Source organism: Gopherus evgoodei, chromosome 13 (genome assembly GCF_007399415.2).
Source record: "Gopherus evgoodei ecotype Sinaloan lineage chromosome 13, rGopEvg1_v1.p, whole genome shotgun sequence".
In the NCBI taxonomy this organism is placed as follows: Eukaryota; Metazoa; Chordata; order Testudines; family Testudinidae; genus Gopherus; species Gopherus evgoodei.
Window position 1 is genome coordinate 13,307,568 of NC_044334.1, and position 20,529 is coordinate 13,328,096.

General features: G+C 46.4%; 1 protein-coding gene across 1 annotated transcript in view; it reads left to right on the forward strand.

The window, feature by feature from the left end:
* Positions 1-1,739: 1,739 nt before the first annotated feature.
* Positions 1,740-20,529, forward strand: part of MMP17 (matrix metallopeptidase 17) — a 37,533-nt gene continuing 18,743 nt past the window's right edge. The window contains exons 1-3 of the mRNA XM_030583418.1: positions 1,740-1,863; positions 6,599-6,725; positions 18,789-19,072. Of these exons, the coding sequence (XP_030439278.1) occupies positions 1,824-1,863; positions 6,599-6,725; positions 18,789-19,072 (451 nt within the window). The 5' untranslated portion in view covers positions 1,740-1,823. The remainder of the gene's footprint in view (positions 1,864-6,598; positions 6,726-18,788; positions 19,073-20,529) is intronic.

A 20,529-nucleotide genomic window follows, 5' to 3' on the forward strand; every position in this document is an offset into this window, starting at 1 on the left:
ATTTGAAAGGCTCCCTGTGCCATTATCAATGGGATATTATATTTTTAAAAGTTATTTTTTTAAGTATATGTATATACACACACAAAGGCCATTGGTCTCCTGGAAATGGCCATTTTAGTGTGGGTCAAATTATTTTTAGCCTAAATCTGTTGAACAGTTTCCAATTCTGTGGCTCTTGATGCCTCAGAAGAAATCTAACCCCTCCCCCTTTCTGTTTATAAACCGTGCTGCTCATTTCTCACTTTGGTGACATTCTTATTCATGTGTTCATGTCAGCTGATTAGGAGAGTTGAAGAGAAGCTCTTTCAGTGTGTGTGACAGGATGGTTTCCCTGGAAGCCCATTGTAATTTTGTGTCTTCCTGAGTTTCCTGTTAAGCTTTGGGCTCAACTGCTGGGGGTCTTGGGTGATTGCGGCTACTCTGAGAACTGCCTGGAAATTTAGCTAATTGGAAATCATTTCATAAATTGCCACCTGGTTCCTATTAAGGAGCCTGATCCAACTCCTATTGAAGCCACTGGAAAGACTCCCATTGACTTTAATGAGAGTTGGGTTGGGCCCTAAATCAGATGATGGTGAAGATGAGATATAAAATCACGTGAGCCTCTAATCTCTCTTCAGTGAAACCCACCAGCTTTGGTTTGCTTGAGTCTCAGTGAACCTCAGTGGCTAGTTTGCTCCTCATGGTTTTAATGATTTGAAGTTCCAAAACTCATCATGAAACTCGGAACAAACAATGCAAACCCAAATGAAGTGCATTGAATCCAAAAACACTGGGCTAGCTCCACCCCACCCGTGGCTCCCTAGCACCTCCCCACCTGCAGACATTTTCAGGGAGCAGATGAAGGCCCCTGTGCCCATCTTCAGTCACTGGAGGCCATGCCTTCTCCCCATATGCAGTGTTTGGGGCACTAGCCTGCCACTCCCCAAAGCCCCAAGATATCTTCCTTGGATGAACTGTCCTTTCCAGGTCCCACTGCTGCCTCTCCACTTTCATCTACCTCTTTCCTAGGCTTGAGATGTTCCCTGAGTGCCCTCGTGGTAAGAAAGCCCCGGTTTCCTGGTTATCCGGCAGTGTTTTCTGGGATGTTTTGGGCCAAGAATAGAATAAGTCAGTAACAAGAAGGCAGTAGCAAGTCCCAGTGGAGTAACTGAGGCCCTGTTGCTAAAGGAAGGTGAATAGGCAGGCAGGCAGGCAGAAAGTTTTATCCTGAAGATGTAGAGAGGAATGGGTCTACCTTGCCAGTTCCAGCCCATTCAAAACACTATAGAGGAGAGGGTGGGACCCCAGGAAACTAACTCCTGCCCCAAAGTCAGTACTATGTAGAAATGAAAAGTGGGTGAGTTCTATTTCGCTTTTTGTTATTCCCTTAATCCTCAGCAAGTCTCCCCAAACAGGTCTCTGCTAACTACCAACAGGTCCAAAGGGAGACTAAAAGATAGTTGCATAGGCCATGTTTATAGCTGCTGTTGCCATGATCAAAGATAGCTTGCAGCCATATGGGAAAATTAAATGTCAGCATTGGAATGCATGAAGGTCATTGGATTCCATTACTTAAGTAATGTATACACATCCATTCTGACACATTCATTTGTTAACATGGACCACAAAGTTCAATGAGGAACTCAGGTGTAGACATGTAATGGGAAAGAGTCTCCATGCGGAACCGATGGGACCTTCAGACCCTGTCATTCTATCTTCTCTTTATTTCCCCCTTCTCCTTGCTTTACAGAGACTGCTGACTAATTTGGCTACCTGCCTCCTCCAGCCCTGTCACAGGACAACTGCAGACCCAGGAAGAGCTTGCAAAAGCCATCACAGCCATGCAGCAGTTTGGAGGCCTGGAAGCAACAGGGATACTAGGTCAGTCAGAAACAAGCACTTTCTTCTGTTTCATTTTGATGATCTGCTGCAGCAATGTCTCTTAAAGATTGGGGCGGGGGACGGGGTCGTTCTCCTATACCACTGAGCCTGCAGAAGGATGACTGTGCCGGTCCCAGGAAGATCTAATGTGTCTGCAACAACATACGGCCCAGTTTGCAGTTATAAGGAGTAATTACATGGCTCAGGTGCTTTGTTGCCTTGTGTTTTCAACAACCTGAGGCGGGCAATGATTTTCATTAGGCCCACATGCCCATGGGGTTTGTATGTGCTCAGAAATTACTCTTGAGATTGTTAGAAAAGGAGAGAAACCATCAGAACTGCTGGGGTTTTTTTTGAATAATTGATCACATGCATCCAATTGAGGAAAAAAATAGCTAATTAATCGCCCAGCTCTGTATGTTGACCTCTTCTATTGTTATCCTTCTTTTTGACAAAGGGGTGGGGGCGGAAAGATTGTTTCTAAAAGGCCGACTGACGGCTGTTCTTTTTGTCTTTTTTCTCCTGCTCATTATCCTTGTTTGCACTGAATTTATTTTGAAAACAGCTAGGTTTTTTGGCTTTTCTCTTTGCTAAGAAAGCCAGAGCTATTGTCAGGCTCTCAGTCTCAGCAATTTGCAGCTGCAGAAGGATGGGCTCCTGGCTAAACACAGGGTCCTAGGGGTTTGGGATTCTATTCCTGGCGACTCTCTGCATGACTGGAGGCAGTCCTTACCCTCTTTGCGCCTCGGTTTCCCTTTCTGTGACTTTGGATTCATTAATGCTTGTGAAGCGAGAGCCTCAGAAGGAAGGAATTATAGAATTATGAAAGATTAGTACTGTTGTTGTTGTTTTAGATACTGTGACACTGAGCACTCCTGTGTATCCTAGTATTCTTCCACCTCTTCAGGAAAAGTAGTTGCTCTAGTTAAAAACATAACAAGTCAATTATTTTCTTGCCTTATTATTCCCACCCAAAGCAGTTCAGTCTTACCATAAGGTTCACCACACCTGAGCTCTCCAACAGGCTTCTCCCTGAGCTCCAGGGATGAGATCTAGGAAACTGATCCAGCTCCTGTGGAAGTCAATAAAACGACTCCCTTGGAGTTCCATGGGAGTTGAATCAGACTTCCGAAATGCAAGTTGGAGTTGTCCAACCCTTTGCAAGTCCAGGTTAGCTGAACCCCACTCTTGCAATGTTGGGACTGGGTCAAGTGCATTCCCGTCCAGACAGTTCAATCAGCCCCACGAGGAATTAGCAGTAGGTGAGCATCAAATAATTCCATGGTGAAGTTTGATCGACATAAGCGCACACAAGAACCGGGACTGGGATTTTCAAAGTTGTTTCTGCATTTCTCTGAATCCTAAAAAGGGGGGGGGGGGAGTATCGTTGTAACCCTCCTCAAGTCTCTGGGTATGGCTACACTCGAAGCTTCAAAGCGCTGCAGCGGAGCACTTTGAAGTGTGAGTGTGGTCGCAGCGCCAGCACTGCATGTACTCCACATCCTCATGGGGTTTAGCTTGCAGCTCTGGGAGCCATGCTCCCAGTGCTGTGGCACTGTTTACACTGACACTTTACAGCACTGTATCTTGCAGCGCTCAGGGGGGTGTTTTTTTCACACTCCTGAGCGAGAAAGTTGCAGCGCTGTAAAGCACCAGTGTAGCGAAGGCCTTTGTCTCTCCCTGCCTGCCCACAGTTCTTATGCAGAGAAGCAACCTGCTGTGGTGAGGTCAGTTTGCTTTCACTGCTTTTATTTAGGAGACAGTTAGCGAGAACCTGCTAATTAGCAGGCTCTCTTCCTTTGCCAAGTCCAGGCTGTGTCTTGGCAGCTCTCGGCAAGTCCTTCTCTGAGCAGCAGCTTCCCATGTCATTTAAACAGCTCTCTGTCCATATTTCTTATCAGCTCATCACTGAGATGCTTGCTTTCCATTTTTAATTAAATATATGTAATTATCTTTCTGTCACATCTTATCAGAAACACCGAGAGGCCCGGGAGCAAGGTGGGTTTCTTGGTTTGGGGTTTTTTAGTGTGTGGAATTATGAGCATAGTTTAAAATGGACTTCACTAAATGAACTTTTCCTTGTGAATTGGGGGTTTGTGTTTGGGATTTTGTTTTAAATAAAAATATTAATTTCCCTTTTTTTAGAATAAAAAGTTAAGGCCAGATCTGTAAATTGGTGCGTCCACGAGTCCTGCTGGTTGTGGAGCCAGCCCTTCACAATTTTTATTCCATTCCTAATAAAGAAACTTACTAATGAAGAAAAGAACATTAGTATCTTGCAAATCAATTTCCAGTCTAACACGACTGTGCCTATTCGTATGCAAATACTATCCTGCTTTGCCAGGAGAATGGTGGGAATCCAGATCAAAGAAGAGACTAAGGGTATGGCTACACTTACAGTTTTGCAGCGCTGGTAATTACAAGCTGTGTTCGTACAGCTGTGTAGGGCCAGCGCTGCAGTGTGGCCACACTGACAGCTACCAGCGCTGCAGTGTGGCCACATTTGCAGCACTTGCAGCGCTGTTGGGAGTGGTGCATTGTGGGCAGCTATCCCAGCATTCAAGTGGCTGCAATGTGCTTTTCAAAGAGGGGTGGGGGTGGAATGTGACAGGGAGCGTGGAGGAGACAGACAGAATGGATTTTTTGGAGTTGACACTGTTCTCAGCTCCCTGCTTGCAAGTTCTAAGGACTGTGCCTACCTTCAATCATTTTAAAAGTTCTAACTCCCTTCCCCCACTCCTCTCTCATTCACTAAATGCAAATTATGTACTGCTAAATACCCGTCAGACCAGATCAGCAACTGCTGAACACGGACTTCCCCTCCCCCCCGCCGTGTGAGCGTGCTGTTTCTCTCTTCAAGCAAACAGCTGTGAACATTCCAAAGTAATTCCCCTGCCTGCCTCAGCTCGGTCAGCAACAGGAGCTGTGTTTGTTTTTTAATAAGCAGTTTGGCTGAACTCCCGAGCTCTCCCTTTCTTCTGGTTTGTTGTGGACAGGAATTCTGGGATACCTCCTTATACCCCGGAGGTCAATAAAAGTGCTGGTGGGCGTCCACACTGCTGACCAGCGCTGGATCACCAGTGCTGGAATCCCTACACCGAGGCTCGACCGGGTGTACAGCCAGCGCTGCAACCAGGGAGTTGCAGCGCTGGCCGTGCTTTGCAAGTGTGGCCACATCCTAAGTTGCAGCGCTGTAACCCCTCAACCAGCGCTGCAACTCTCTAGTGTAGCACAAGCCCTAAGGGCTGTCTACACAGAGCAGCAATGTGCTCTACGGCAGTGTGATTTCTAAAATGCTCTAAGGTGTTGCGCACTAACTGGTCCACATAGACCGTGCAGATGTGAACCAAAAGTTCCCCGGGCACTTTAACATAGAATACTGGGAAGAAATGTGCTGTCATCATTCTACCCTGGTGCCATTTGCCAAAGGGCGTGCATTATGAACAGGGCACCAGGACGACACCGCTCTTGGTTTCCTATTTTGCAGCTTTTAAATAGTACATAGCCAGTGTTAAGGCCAGGCCTAACCCATGCATTCAAAGAGGCCTCCCATTCCAATACTTTTTTTTACCTTGCTTGCTAAGTGCCTTGCTAACAGCTTGGCTCCCGCCCCCCGCCACCCCCGAAGGTGATTCTTGGGAAAGATAAACCGGTCCTGCAACAGCATTTTTGCTCCAGTTGTGTCATTTTGGAAAATGAGACTTTGTCCTCATTTTGGGACTTGTTAATGATTACTGCTATCCTGTTTATGGTGGGGGTTTTGAGGGACGGAGGTTTAATATCCATAGCATTATAGCAATGCAATCAGCTCCATGACCGGGGAACGTTCAGTGTCAGCACACACAACTATTCCAGCATATGTGTGTGTGTGTGTGTGTGTGTGTGTGTGTGTGTGTGTGTGCGCGCGCGCGCATGTGGGGGTGGAACATGGCCTCAGCTGCACAGCTGTTCCTAATCAACTACACCTTTACCCCGATATAACGCGGTAAAGCAGTGCTCCGGGTGGGGGGTTGCACACTCTGGCGGATCAAAGCAAGTTCGCTATAACGCGGTTTCACCTATAATGCAGTAAGATATTTTGACTCCCCGAGGACAGCGTTATATCAGGGTAGAAGTGTATGAAGAATCTTGTTAATATCAGCAACCCCCCTTGCGAGACACATTCCTTCGTCTCTGCTGCCAGGCCGCGTATGGCACTGGATCAATTGTTTGTGGGGAAGAAAATGGCACCCAGTGCGCCGTAGAAGTTCTAGAAGTAGAGTCATCAGTGCTATTTTCCCCATATAGTTTCTTTAGGCAAGGGAGAGATTTCCCACTCCCTAAGCCAGCCCTGGTTGCTGGGCATTTCCAATCATGTTAAAAGTACAGTCTGGATCAATACGGTTTTAAAGCCTACAGCTCTATCGACAGCCTGTGGTGAGCAAAGAGTGAAGAAGGAAAAGCATTCCCTTCTAGGTCAGGGAGAGATTGAAATGGCTGCAGGCGTGTTTTAAGAGGTATGTTATCACTGCTGCATTGCAACTGTTTGCATGATAAGCCCACCGCATTGCACAAAACCAAGGCATCTGTAATGCACATTCCCTCCCTCCCCTGTGTTCCCCTCGGTGTCATAAGCAAGGGAAATTAATATTTTTAACACCTGGTTTCACCCTCTGAAAGCGGAGACGTTAGACCAATTTCCATCACCGTATTTCAAGGTGCTTTTTGTGTGTGTGTGTTCTTCTTTGAAATCTAGATGAAGCTACACTGGAATTAATGAAGACACCTCGTTGCTCTCTACCTGATCTTGCTGAGTCAGAGACCAGGAAGAAGCGGCACACTCAGGCCGTGACAAAGTGGAATAAAAGGAATTTATCTTGGAGGTAGGCATTCATCTTTCACTATTTCAGTGTCACAATGAGGAATTGATCATAGATAGAGCTGAGTTAAATAAGGCTTGCAATGAGGTGGAACATGGCTGTGTTAAAATGTGTTCTTTCACGCTCCCAGACCCCATCAAGTCAGGTTTTTAAACTATTTTTAAATTGTAATTGTAATTGTAGTCTTGATTCCCAGTCTTACAGCAAACCGCAGTCGCAAACCCATATCTGATAGATCTGACCCAGTGAAGTAGCTGGGTTTCTTTAGCAACAGCGGCAGCTCTAGCTTTTTTGCCACCCCAAGCACAGTAGGCAAGCTGCCTTCGGTGGCACGCCTGCGGGTGGTCCCCGGTCCTGCGGATTTGGTGGCGCACCTGTGGGAGGTCCGCCGGGTCCCGTGGATTTGGCGTACCCACCGCCGAATTGCCGCCAAATCCTCGGGACTGGCGAACCTCCCACAGGCAAGCTGCTGAAGGCTGCCTGACTCTCGCCCTTGCAGCGACGGCAGGGTGCCCCCCGTGGCTTGCCGCCCCAGGCACGCACTTGGAGCGCTGGTGCCTGTAGCCGCCGCTGTTCTTTAGCCAAGTTGCAGCTGTTGGAGCTTATTTGTCTTGAATGCTTTGGGTTCCCGGCTTCCCTTTGTCAGACTCCAGCGGGTTTGGACCTCCTCCTGGTGGAGAGAAGAGGATGTATGAGCCGTTTTTGGACCCACGGATGATCTTTTCCCCACCCCTTTCTCTCCCTTTTTAAAAAACCAGGTGTAACCCACACCCACTCGGTGTGGCATTGTGTCTCCCTCGAGAGGTTGAGGAGCCTGCTATGGCCTTTGTTAATGGAGTCTTTTAGCCAAGGCACTGTTTAGATCCAGAAGTCCCAGGTTCGAGCTTTGCTGTTTATAACCCACCCTGGGGCGTGATATTACAGCTATGGATGCTCTTTACCTGTCGCCCCCGGTGGAGATGGAAGCCTTGTGAGCCTTTTGGGACCCATGGATGATTTCTTTCTCTTTCCTCCCCCATCCACCTCCTATTCTCTCTCCTCCTCAAAGACTATGGCTCATGCTGACTGTTCTTCAGACCATGACCAAAGAAAGCTGGATGCTGCATTCCCTGGTCATTGACTTGCCTGTAAGGGTTGCTTGCAGAGTCAAACTAGCTGATCCTGCTATCCCAGAAACTCGAGCTCGCAGCTTGTAAGAGAACTCCCTGTTAATAAGGTCCAAGCTGAAAGGCACCAAGCCTGATGTAACTTTGAGTCCAAATGTATTAGTGTAATCATTAGCTTTCTAGAGGAAGCCCATTCAGTAAGAATGTACCTTGACCCAGCTACTGCAGTTGACAGGTGTTGAAACAGTGACCTTAGGTGGAAAATTGCTTTATTTTTCAGCATTATCCAATGGGGATCTTATTTTGAGGCGTGATCTAAATAACTAGCATTTAGCTGTTAATTTCAGCATAAAAAGCTCTTGGAGAGATTCTGAGAATGGGACCCTAAGGTGCTGCTATTAATTAGTTCTTAATGATCAAGTGAAGACCAGTGGCTGGAAGAGTGACCTCTTCTGGTTACCCAGTATAAGAGCCCAGAATCATTTGAGAGCTATCTGCTTAAGAGATTACCTTGCCCCTTAGCAGTTAAGATGAGTGCCTGGGATTCTCTTGATGTCTGTTCCAGAGAAAGAAATTCTCTTTGGGATGAATCAGTGGAGCTTTCTGCCTCAGACATTCTGCCAGACTCTCAGGGCCAGACTCTCAGCCAGTATAAATTATGGAGCTACACCAGAGGTTCTGACTCTGTTTGGTGACCTTCATGGCATGTACCAAAGCATCCTGGTACCATGAGTCACTAGCACCGGGTTAGAGTGGGGAATGTAGAGAGGCAGTGGGCCCAAGTCAACCATTCAGTTGACTTGACCTCTCTGGCACGTGTCCATTTCAGATTCATTATGAGGTTTTGTGATGTGTGCGCAAAGGAGTCCATAAAAAGGTGTCACTGGGTTTGTCTTGAAATGGTTTAATGTTGGTGATATAAAACTTCCCTCTCCTGGCAACTGGGTTAGACTTTTTCTCCTTCTTCTGCTCCTTTCCAGTGGCTTATGTTCAATGGGGTTGTGTTGTAGATTTGGAGGTTACCTGATCATAGGAGAAGCTATGGCCACACAGAAATGATTATATGGTATTTATGCCCAACACTCAAGACTGGCATTAAAATTTATGAACCCGGGCACAAAATTCACTTACCTTTACCATGATGATTGAGGATAATGAAAATATGCTCATTGCATCCAAAGAAATGGTTGAGGCAGGATAAACAGGCCCGTGGGAGTTGTGCGAGGCTGTCCCACGGAGGTGCCTTTGGACTCCCCAGAAAGGGGCATCTGATATATTTTGTGATGATGGAAAAGCAAAGACATCAAGTTTAAATTATGGAAACAAGATTTGAAGGTGATGCCGGTAAATCATGTCTCTATGTGATTTATTCTCTGGTCCCTTCCCAGAGGCCTCTGTGCAGCCAAACCCAAGCAGTTAGAGGTCTCAGAATAATGGGATAGGTGCTGCATACAACTGTAGATCCATATGTGTGCGTCCTTCCAAGATATAGCCCACATGGTAAATTTCCAGGAGAATAAGACACACAACTCACCCTATTTTCAACAAGATTTTGGCTTACATAGCTACCAAGACACTCAAAAAGTGTAATACGATCAAGCTTGGAATGAAATACATTTGGGATTTATTTCTGATTTTTTCTGTTGAAATGACTTTAAAAACAATATTAACTGGAGCCCTATTTCCCACGGGATAGCTCGTGTGAATCAGGCAGGGGGACTGGGGGTTGGTCTGTGGGGTAACAGTGCCCTCTGCTGGTGCTAGCCAAAGTTAATTCAAATGTCAGTATGGCTCGAGAGAGGATAATAAGGCTTCATCATAACTGATAGTAATTAGAGAAAGGAACAGCGTGTGTTATCATCTGCTGCCAGTTTCCTGAAGGATATTCCCCCCTGATTTCAGCCTAAATGTCCCTTTGTTTAATATCTTTTTATTACTTCCAGTTATACCTTATTGAAGGACAACTCATACAGGGAATTTCCATAAGGAACTGCGATTGTTGCAATCTTCCCATAATGCGTTACATTTTTATTGCACTTTGCACCAATGCTGCATGGTGAGTTAGTGATCAGTGAGGAAAGGACTTGTACTAACTTAAAGGGACTACGTGGGCCCAAAGAGTTAAAGGTGTTAACACGACTCTGTTACTGTCTAGCACTGAGCAGAGTGAAACAAGGTTTGAGGGCTAGTATATGCAGACCTTAGCTTGCTTAGTACCATAGCGAGCACACTGCTAAAGTTTGGAGATTTATGGGTTGGGATATGTGAAAGAAAAGGAGCTAAAGCAAGTTTTAAAGCCCTTTAAAACTGAGATGGAATGATTATATAAAACAAACTTAACCAAAACCTATCAATGTTCTTTTTTTTAAAAGCTAGCCTTTTACTGCACAACCTTTCTTGGGGCGGGGAGAAAGGGGCTAGTTTTGTAGCTTAGTTCTGAGATGTGAAAGATGGTGTCATGACCCATGGGTCTCAAACCCAGGCCCATAAGGCTGCTGAGAGCAGCCCCTCTCCAATACTCCATCAAGCAGGCTGCTGAGACTAGCATACCTCAGATAAATGAAACCCAACCCCAGTGGAAGGCTCTGCCCCAAGGTTTGGTTGGCAGAGTCCCAGAGTGGCTGATTGGCCCACTGGCCCTACTTAATCCAACAGCAGGCACAAGAAACCGAACTGGGTTGCACCATGCTATGGACTGTGTGTGTCTTTGGCTTGATGTCGTGGCCTCTGAGCCGTGGTTCCCAACCTCCAGTTTGTCACATGCCTCTGGTTCCCCCCTGGTGGTTCTGATCTCGTGTTTGCTGCTTCTGACCTGGTCTCCTGACCCAGCTGACTCCTGTCTTGCAGCCTCTGGTTCTGACTACTAGGTCTGGCTACCCACCATCCATCCATGACAGATGGTCACTTTCTCTGCTTTTGACAAACAGAAAAGTGTGAGGGGAGATAGTAAAAATGGGGAAATATGGTTTTTGTTGATATTCTTGAGGTTCTGAGTTGACAGGTCAGCTGCGACAGCAGTTGCTCTGGGTTCTGGCTCATCTCCCAGTCTGGGGTCTGGGACATTATCTGGCTGGTCTGGTCTCTCTCGGGCTGAGCAGAGCTGCATGGGCTGTCTTGTCCTATTGTGCTGATGCCATGTGGTAAGCCGTAACAAAAGAGAGACGGGGAGACACAGCATAGGAGGAAAAATAGTGGGGCAGAAAGGAACATGCAAGGGAAGGGGAGACAGCAGGTCTCTGGCTGGAGTCTTTGCTGGTGTGGTGTCGAGGTCTGGGCTTCATGGTAATACAGTGATTTCCGGGGTCCAAGGGCAAAGTCCCTGAAGTGGTGTGGTGGCCTGACAGCCTTCCTCCTCCTCCAGAAATCCCAGTCAGTCCTTGGCTCCTACTGAAAGAGAGGTGATGAGCAGAATAATGCAGCCTCTCATTATTTAGCCCACCTAGGAGGGCCAGTTCATTGATTTTCAACCCCATGTTTCTCTTCATAGATTCCAAGGCCAGAGGAGATCTTTGTGATCATCTGCTCTGAGCAGAATGTTCTTTCTTTTGTTTCCTGGCATGATTGTCACACAATCCTTCAGTTGTATCAGTAGGCCCTTTTGTCTGGACTAATTCTGTTTTTCTGTCTCCCTTTTGCACCTTCTTCCTTCAACATTTATTGTGATGTGTTATTGGAACATTTTGTAAACTTTTATTCACTTTCCCACAGTTGAGCTCACAATTAGAGTAAATTTGTAGACCTACTCCTTACAAGAGGACTCTGAAATCCTCGACCCTGGTTATAATGCTGTGCAATTTGACAGCATCTTGTGACACGTCACAACTATCCATTAATTAATCCTCAAATGCTCCTGTGAAGTAGGCATTATTTTCCCTATTAAACAGATGGGGAGACTGAGTCACAGACACGGAATTGACTTGACCAAAGTGGCACTGCTGGGAATCGAATTCAGGTGTCCTGACTCTTGATCTCCATGCTCAGCTCTGACCTTCCTTCTTTCTGGTTGTCAGTGATAACAAAACCATAGTGTTAAAACTTAATAAATGATGTGTGGCCATGATGTTTATCCTCCTGTAAATACATAATCTCAACCTCCTATTAGCAGACAGCTATCGCAGGTGGTGCAATTCTGAGGGAATGTTGCACTTTTGGACTAATTAAAAGTTATTTTTTAAATTCAATTTTAAATATATTAAAATAGTTCTCCATGTCCACTGAAGGTAAGACAAGAAGCAATGGGCTTCATCTGCGGCAAAGGAGATTCAAGTTAGATCTGGAATAGGGTTGTAGGATCCACATCACTGGAAATTGTTAAGAACAGGTCGGACAAACACCAGTCAGGGATGGTCTAATTTTGCTTGGTCCTGCCTCAGCACAGGGGGCTGAACTTGATGGCCTCTTGAGGTCCCTTCCTGCCCTGCATTTCTATGATTCTGTTCAGCTTTGGCGTCCTGTTCAGGGGGACACCCAAGGAGAGCAGTAATCATGCAGAAACACACTGTTTGTTGCTTCTTTCTCTTTAAATACAGGGCACCTGACAGCAAAGAAAAGCCGCCAAAGCCCAGATCTATACATTTACTAGGCTTTAGCCTACAGTAGCCAAAATAACACCCCTATGTTGAACTCATCCGATCTTTACTTAAGGAGAAGTCCCAGGCGCTGCATCATCAAAGCCTTGCAATCAGGATGCCTCTGACCAGAGCTATGGCAACTGTAGGAAAGCAGGGGACACATCACACGGGGGAAAGTCAAAGAGCCCCTCTGGGTACCCTGAGTCTGAGCCTAATGAAACATCTTCGGAAGGGCTGGGTTAGGCTCGGGTCACTTTCTGCTCAAACAGGAGCTGAAAAACATGGCACTTGTGGGCTTCTTTTTCTGAGAGATGATTGAACTGGTGGAAATGATCAAAGACCCCAGCCTTTAAGCTGCTCCGTGGTGCTCTGCATAGGGGCAAGGGCTAAGCCGTGGGGAATAGCCTGTCTAATCTGTGCTGTTTGAAAAGAGACAGTTTTACCAGGATTTGGGAATAGCCTGCAGCGTGTTATTTAGGGGAGAGGGCTGTGGGAATGGAGTGTTCACTTTTAAATTCAAAATGAAATAGGATTCTCATCTTCAAGATATCACCATAACCTTTCACCTCTAATGGTGTCTGCCCCAGTTGCTGCTAGCCAATGAAAGTTAAGTCTGGGACTTGTGGAGACCCATAGTTCAGTATTGTTTGCATGCAGTTGAATGTACACAGCAGAGTGCATAGTCTGCACAGGCCTCACCCAGCTGCATGTGCAGATGGCCATTTAGGCATATAACTGGTGACTTGTATGCACCGAACAGAGAGGGGTGGACAGCCAGCTGAGAGGTGTGAAAGGAGAAGAGGGAGGCAGCTCATTACATGAAGAGGCTATTCCACTCGCAGGGGACAACCTAAAACGTCACAGAATTGCCCAGAGAGCAGGACATAAAGGGGAAGGGAGAGAATGGAGCAGGAGATGGGGAGGAGGAAAGCAACGCCGTCCAATGGGAAATAGAACAAGTGTGAGAGAGACTGGAACCTAGAGCAGGGCTGGCCCAGCAGGTTATTTAGCAGTTTGGTGCAGTAGTAAAAGAAAGAGAAGCAGGTACTGGATGTGAACAAGGCAGAGTCTGCCAGGAATAAGCCCCACCTGCACTGTCTCTCTCACACACCTGCCTACCAGCTCATGTCTCCATCAATAGCAGTTGTTGCCTCTCTTCTTTTCTCTCTAAACATGCTGGTCTCCTTTAATACACTTCATTCAAAATCTCCTCTTTGCTGGGCCATGGCGTTCGAGGCAGCAGGGCCAGAGGCACAATCGAAGGAAGCCTCTACAAGCCCAGCAGCACAGTCCATTAATGTGCTGCTTGTTCTCCTGAGTCTTCCTTGTTTTCTCATCCTGACTTTGTTGGCCGAGTTTTGAACAAACGCTGAACAGCTGCTGATTTTGCTGCAGCAGCAGTGGGGCACTCTCCAAGGGACATGCAGATGCGTAAGCCAGCTGCTCTGAAGTACCAAATAGAAAGGTGAGGCAGATGCCAGCAAGCTGGAGTGAGTTCTCAGAGGCTGCAGTGCTTTACAGACATCACACGCCACAGGCAGCACCTGCACCGCCTATCGCTGCACTGTATGAACCCCGGGGAGCAGAGAGTACGTGCCTCACATAGATGGGACTTCTGCAGGTGCTATAACTTACAAGGAAAAAGATCAGCTTCTGTGGCATGCTTGTCTGCTCTGTGAGATAGCAGTGAGTGAATGCTGGGACAAGGTTTGCAAAGAGCTGTAGTTCAAATACAAACCCAAATCTCTCTTGGTTTCATCCAGCACAGTCCTCCTTTCTCAGAATGAATCCAGGATGGCTTGCCTGGGAAACAGGCGGTAACGTTTTATTTTACCAATATCTTTTCCCTAGAATCAGTTATCTCCCGTGCTGCTGCTCAGTCTGGAGCCGGAGGATGCCTTCTGGTCATCTATTTGTATTAAAGCAAAATAACAAAAGTGACACAGGGATGGTGTGAGGCTGAAATCACTAACCTTTGTGAAGGGCTATGAGATCCTTGGTTGAAAAGTCAATGGAAATGCAAAATATTGATAGTGGTAGTTTGCAGCACTGTTATGAAATATATTGTGTTTACCTCTCTGTACACACATCGCCCAGCCAACGACCAGGTAGAACACAGTGGAATGAATGTGGCTTGTTGTGCTGTTATTGCTAAGATGCAGAACTACTGGGGCATTCTACGCTCTATCGAGCATGACCTCTGGGCAGCTGGGAAAGTGTCATTTGCTAGTTTTAGACTATGAGCATATACAGTCTCAATTTACAAAAAAACAAACCAACCCACCCAGAATCAATGCTTGTTTATCAGGCAATCCATAGTCTGTTATGTTTGATGTTATTTGGTGTTATTTCTCTCTAGCTTCGGAGTTGCCCAGCATGAAGGAGTGTTTCATTAAACAGAAATTGATTTTTCATACTGCACTAATATTCTTTCCCTTTCACCTTCGCATGAATAAAAGAACGCAGGCACCAAAATGATGATTAGAATGGACACCTCCTGAGCTCAGGCAGAAATGTGTCAGTCACATTTGGATCTGTTTATTAACTGACTCAGAGACAGACTGACTAAGGGATGGACAGGCTGTGGCACTCTTCAGCTGTAGATCACTGGTTCAATTCTGGCCCATGCTACTAGCCCTTGGCAGTCTTTAGACTGAGCGGACTGTCTGGTGGTGGCCCTTGTGAAATGAGTTAGTTGTGTCAGGCTCGCTCTGAGTGGACGTGTCTGCAGCACACTGGCTGCCACTATCGCAAATTGGTGTGAACTGGCAGTATCATCAGAGAGGCGAGAAACACAGCATAGCCGACGCCTTTAAACGTGACTAGTGATGTGGGGTACCCTAAAGAAGCCTGATTATGCCAGAGTGCTGAGTACCCAACTTCTGAAAATCAGACCCTTTCCTGTGTCTCAAGTGAGGCATCCCCAACTCCCTGGTCGCTTCCGAAAATCTTGGTCAGTGGGAGTTGAACAACCCTCCTGTCCCCGTCGGTGGACATATCTTGTCATCCTGGAAGCCTGTGGGCTGCAAATGGAAGCAGCTACAGCCCCTCTGCAATGACTTCACCAATCTAGCCTCCTCATCTTATATTGTCCTTGGATCATTGTCTCTAATCTCTCCCCCGCCCCATTACCCATTTCTAAGAAGGGCTGGAGATAGGCCAGAGCCTGTTAATAGTTATTCAGTTGAATCAACAACGTACTAGTGAATAAATGCCGATGACCATGACTGTAAGAGCTTGTCTACACTGCCTAGCCTTGGCTGGTGTAGCTGTGCCAGCAGAGCCCCCTAGTGGAGATCCTGCATAAGCTGGCAGAGGGAGCTCTTCTGTCAGCATGGCTACACCGTCTCCCCGAACGACTTTAGCTATGCCAGCGGAAGCACTCGTCTGTTCACATAGTTGTGTCTACATGGTTTTGGGCTTTTTGCAGGTACAGATATGTCAGCTAGAGGTTGTAATTCTTCAGTGGAGGTCCTGGCAGTTTCCCTAAGGTAGCCCCCAGGTGAATAGGTATGATGGGAGTTGCCTGACATGCGCATTAGGATGCTATATAGTTGCAAGGCAGGAGGAGAACTCGATCTCGTGGGGATTGTGACAGTAGAAGAAAGCCTTGCAAATGGATAATGAGTGGGAAAGCAAGCCATCAGCTGAATGAAGGGGTGAATATTTACAACACAGAGCCCATTCGGAATTAATGAAGTGACTGCAAATGAATTTTTTAATTGGATCCTTAGAGTTGAGTACAAATGGATGTCTCCTAGTTAGGGAGCCTGTGCGTCCAGAAGATAAGGGATTTACCTGCATTGCCCAAAGTGAAATAGTGTAAGAGTTTGCAATGACCTGTCCCTGGCTATACTGTATGAGCCAGGGGTAGGCAACCTATGGCACGCATGCTGATGGCGGCACACAAGCTGACTTTCAGTGGCACTCACACTGCCCGGGTCCTGGTACTGCCGAGGTCCTGGCCACTGGTCCTGGGGGCTCTGCATTTTAATTTAATTTTGTATAAAGCTTCTTAAACATTTTTAAAGTCTTATTTACTTTACATACAACAATAGTTTAGTTATATATTATAGACTTATAGAAAGAGATCTTCTAAAAACGTTAAAATGTATTACTGGCATGCGAAACCTTAAATTAGAGTGAATAAATGAAGATTCGGCACAGCACTTCTGAAAGGTTGCCGACCGTTGGTATGAGCACTAGGCTCACAGTGTTGGAATATTTGTCCCAGCTGTTTTTCCATTCGGTTAAAATTTTAGTTTGCCTCTCATGTCCCCAGGTGTAGTATCCCATTTGTATTTAGCATCACTTCTCTCCTGCCCTGTACGCTTACATTACTGTCACACATCACAAGGCATTTCTGGGTGGTAGCTTTCAGCTTGAAGGACTGTCAAGAGGCTGTTACCGGCAAGAATCCTAATAAAATACAGCATGTTAGAGCAGTCATATCTATTCCCTGACTTGTTTGTTTTAAATTGGGATGTAAAGGCACATGTCTGTAAGATCCCTTTTCATTCCCCCCACCCGCATGAGAATACACAATATTTTTTCTGTAGGACAGCAGTAGCTAAGGAAACCCTAAGATTGCCTGGCTGTAAAAGTAGCAGGGGATAATAAAACTCATTCCATAAGGAATCCCCACCAGTTCATGAAGAAAATCATATTGTTACTGAATCACTAATCCTAATAATTAAAGGGGCCGTGTGGGTTAGTGAAGAGGGGCACTGGACTGGGAGTCAGGAGACCTGGGTTCAAATCTGCCACTAACCTGCTGTGTGACCACAAGCAAGTCACTTCACTGCGCTCTGCCTCAGTTTCTGCTCCCACTATTTGTCAGGTAAATTTTTCAAAAGGGCCTAAGTGACTTAGGTGCTTTTGAAAATGATACTTTGGTTCCTAAGGCATATAGGCATTTATGAAAATGTCACCCATCTCGTCTTTTAGACTGTAAGTTCTTTAGGGCAGTGACTGTCGTTAACGTCCTCATTGATTTACATGGAGCAGCCTGCAGGATTGGGGTATGTGTAAGGTTCTTGGGGCTAGAGTGACCAGATGTGGCATTTTAATCTCTAATAATGTGTGTGCCTCCGCATAGCTATTTATTCAACTCCCACTGGATGTGAGAACGGACTGACTAGGCCAGTGGCCTGCTGCAGAAAAGAAAAACCCCATGTCCCTTCCTAACTGGATGAAGGAATAGCTGAAATTCACACAAGCTCGCCAGTTTTACATGGTTCCACCAACGTACTGTAAATTGGTGACTGATCAATTATTCGCTGTCCCAGCCCCTAGGGTTTGGAACCTGCTCTCCCTAGGTAGCTGTCCCTGGCAGCCTCTTCCCACCTTTAGCAACAGGCTGAAAACACATCAGCTCTTCTATTTAGAGTTTATACCATACCCATCACGGCAGGATCTGTTAGAGATGAATTTTAATCTTACCCCTGTGTTTATACTGTGCAATGGTTTAATAGTGGATGCAGTTCTTTGGCCTGTGTTTATACAAGAGCTCAGGCTAGAGGATCGTGATGATCCCCTCTGGCTTGAAAAATCTGAGTCTATGAATATTAAATGTTTGTTTTTCTTTCTTGCCCTGACAGCTTAAATTGTTTGTGCAGCTCCCTGGGTGCCTTGGTCGGTGTGCTGGTACCCTAGAGATAAAATCACCATTATTATTGGAGGGCAGAACATGTCAAAACATTTCCAGCAGAATGATTTTTCCCTTGGACAGTACTGGTTCGATGAAACTTTTGCGCAAAGTATCAATATAGATTAAATTTGACCCCAAAATATCAAGACATCTTGTTTCATTAAGAGCAAAGCATTTCATTTCAACATCATCATTTCAGATTTTATATTTTGTTAAATTGATTGTATTCTAAATTTTTATTTTTATTTTTTGGTTTTGCAGGAAATTTCAGAATTTCCACTTTTGTTCTCCTTTGGGATGAAAGGAAATTTTGAAATGTTCTGCAGAACTGAAATGTTGAGTTTGACCAGCTCTCCCAAGGGCTATCTGTGAAACACAGCCCCTTGCGGAGTAGTGTTCATTCGTGTATTTTCCATAGGCTGTATCTACTGGAGAGGGGGAGGGGAGGATGACACAAATTCACACAAAGTTTCCCAGGTCTGACATTCCACCTACAGGTGGGAGAACCAACAATAGAGTATTGTGTATGTCAGTGATTGCCAAGCTATTGTCCATGGACCACCAGTCATCTACAGAGCCCTTTCTGGTGGTTTGCAGAATAGATTGAGGATTTGGGAACTAAGAGGAGGATGAGTCCTGGAGAGGATCATGAAATGATCCATCCACAGAATGAAAGAGCTGGACAGCCACTGATATTGATTGTTATTTTCATATCCTTGGTTTCTCTTTTCTATCCCAGAGTCCGCACCTTCCCCAAAGAATCCCACCTGAGCCATGACACGGTCCGCGCCCTCATGTACTATGCCCTGAAGATCTGGAGTGACATTACCCCATTGAATTTCCACGAGGTGGCGGGTAACAATGCTGACATACAGATAGACTTCTCCAAAGCGGACCACAATGATGGGTATCCCTTTGATGGGCCTGGCGGAACGGTAGCACATGCTTTCTTCCCTGGAGACCATCATACCGCAGGAGACACTCATTTCGATGATGATGAATATTGGACCTTCCGATCATCAGGTACGTCAGAGTAAGAGAGTGGGGGCAGAACTTATGAACTCCCAGACCCTCCCTTTGTAAGTATTTATGTCTCTGTTATGGGCACCCTTTGGGGTTTGGGGTCCTCTGCACACCCCTCGTGGCCCCAAAGACCTCTGTTCGCTCCCTTATGTCCCCAAAGGCCAGTAACTTGTTTGTCCATCCGGGTTTCAAATCAGGGAGGAAACTGTGGTAGTATTCCCATTTCTCCTCATAATTCCCCACTTGCCACCCCTACATAACCCAGAGTTCCCATCTGCCACTCCCATAATCCCTGTCTCACCCCATCGTGCTGCTCTCTGCCATGGGGTCTCTGAACTAGTAAATGATGAGGTTGGTTGGGCTGCCTTTGAGTTCACAGGACTCCTCAACCCTGCTCTGTGGAGGCTTCAATGGCAAAGCTGTGAGTTCTGTGGCACCAGTTCTGGCATGCAGAGACCACAGCTGCAATTCAAGCCCTGCTTCCACTAGGGTGACCAGATGTCCCAATTTTATAGGGACATTCCTGCTATTTGGGGCTTTGTCTCATAGAGGTGCTTATTACCACCCCCCCTTGTTCCAATTTTTTCACACTTGCTGTCTGGTCACCCTAGCTTCCAGCCAGTAAGATCTGCAGGGATCTGCTTGCAAAGCCCATCAGCAACACTCCTACACTGTGGAAGAATGAGGAGTAAATAGGAGCCCACTGAAAAATAGCCCTTGCCCACTCACTTCCCCCCTCTGCCTTCCAGTCTTGCTCTCCCAGACAGACTTTGCCTTCAGGTTCACGCCTGCTCGTCTGCTCCTGGCCCCACTGAATGACCAGGGAATTGGATCTCCTCTACTTACTGTTGTCAATATGCATTTGTGCAAAGTGGGCATAAAATGCCACCTAGTCAGAAGGTTGCTTTTCCACCTACTGTGCACAGGTGTCAATGAAGGCATGAAATGCATGGCAGTGGGGAGTGAGACCCTTGATCTCTCACTGACTCTGCTGCTTTGCTGCACCCCTGATAGAAGAGTTCAGGTCCCAAAGATTCTGCCCCAATCCCCCCAACTATAGGATAGTCAGCTCCCCACAGCCCCCACTAGTTGGGGGGTGGAGCTGGTGGTTCAGAGCCAGGTTAGGCCAAAGGCTGCTGTTCTTAATGGCCAATAACCAGCTCCCCTTCTCCCAGTAAGAGAAAATGGGAACGCCAGCCATGGCTTAGAAACAAATGATACACTCTGCCCTTAGAAAGTCAGGGCAAAGGACTGCCAGCTCCACCAAATTAAGGCATTTCCCTTAAGGCATTAAGAAGTTCCACTTGAAATGCAGTTTCAGCCTTTCAAGCCAGCAGCCCAGTTTCAGTAAGTGGAGAGACTTTGAAAAGCAAAGCTGTGCAGGCCAGGGCTGCACGCCAGGGATCCCACAAGCTCCATCTTGGTTGGATTTTGACAGAATGTGACTGCTCCAGTCA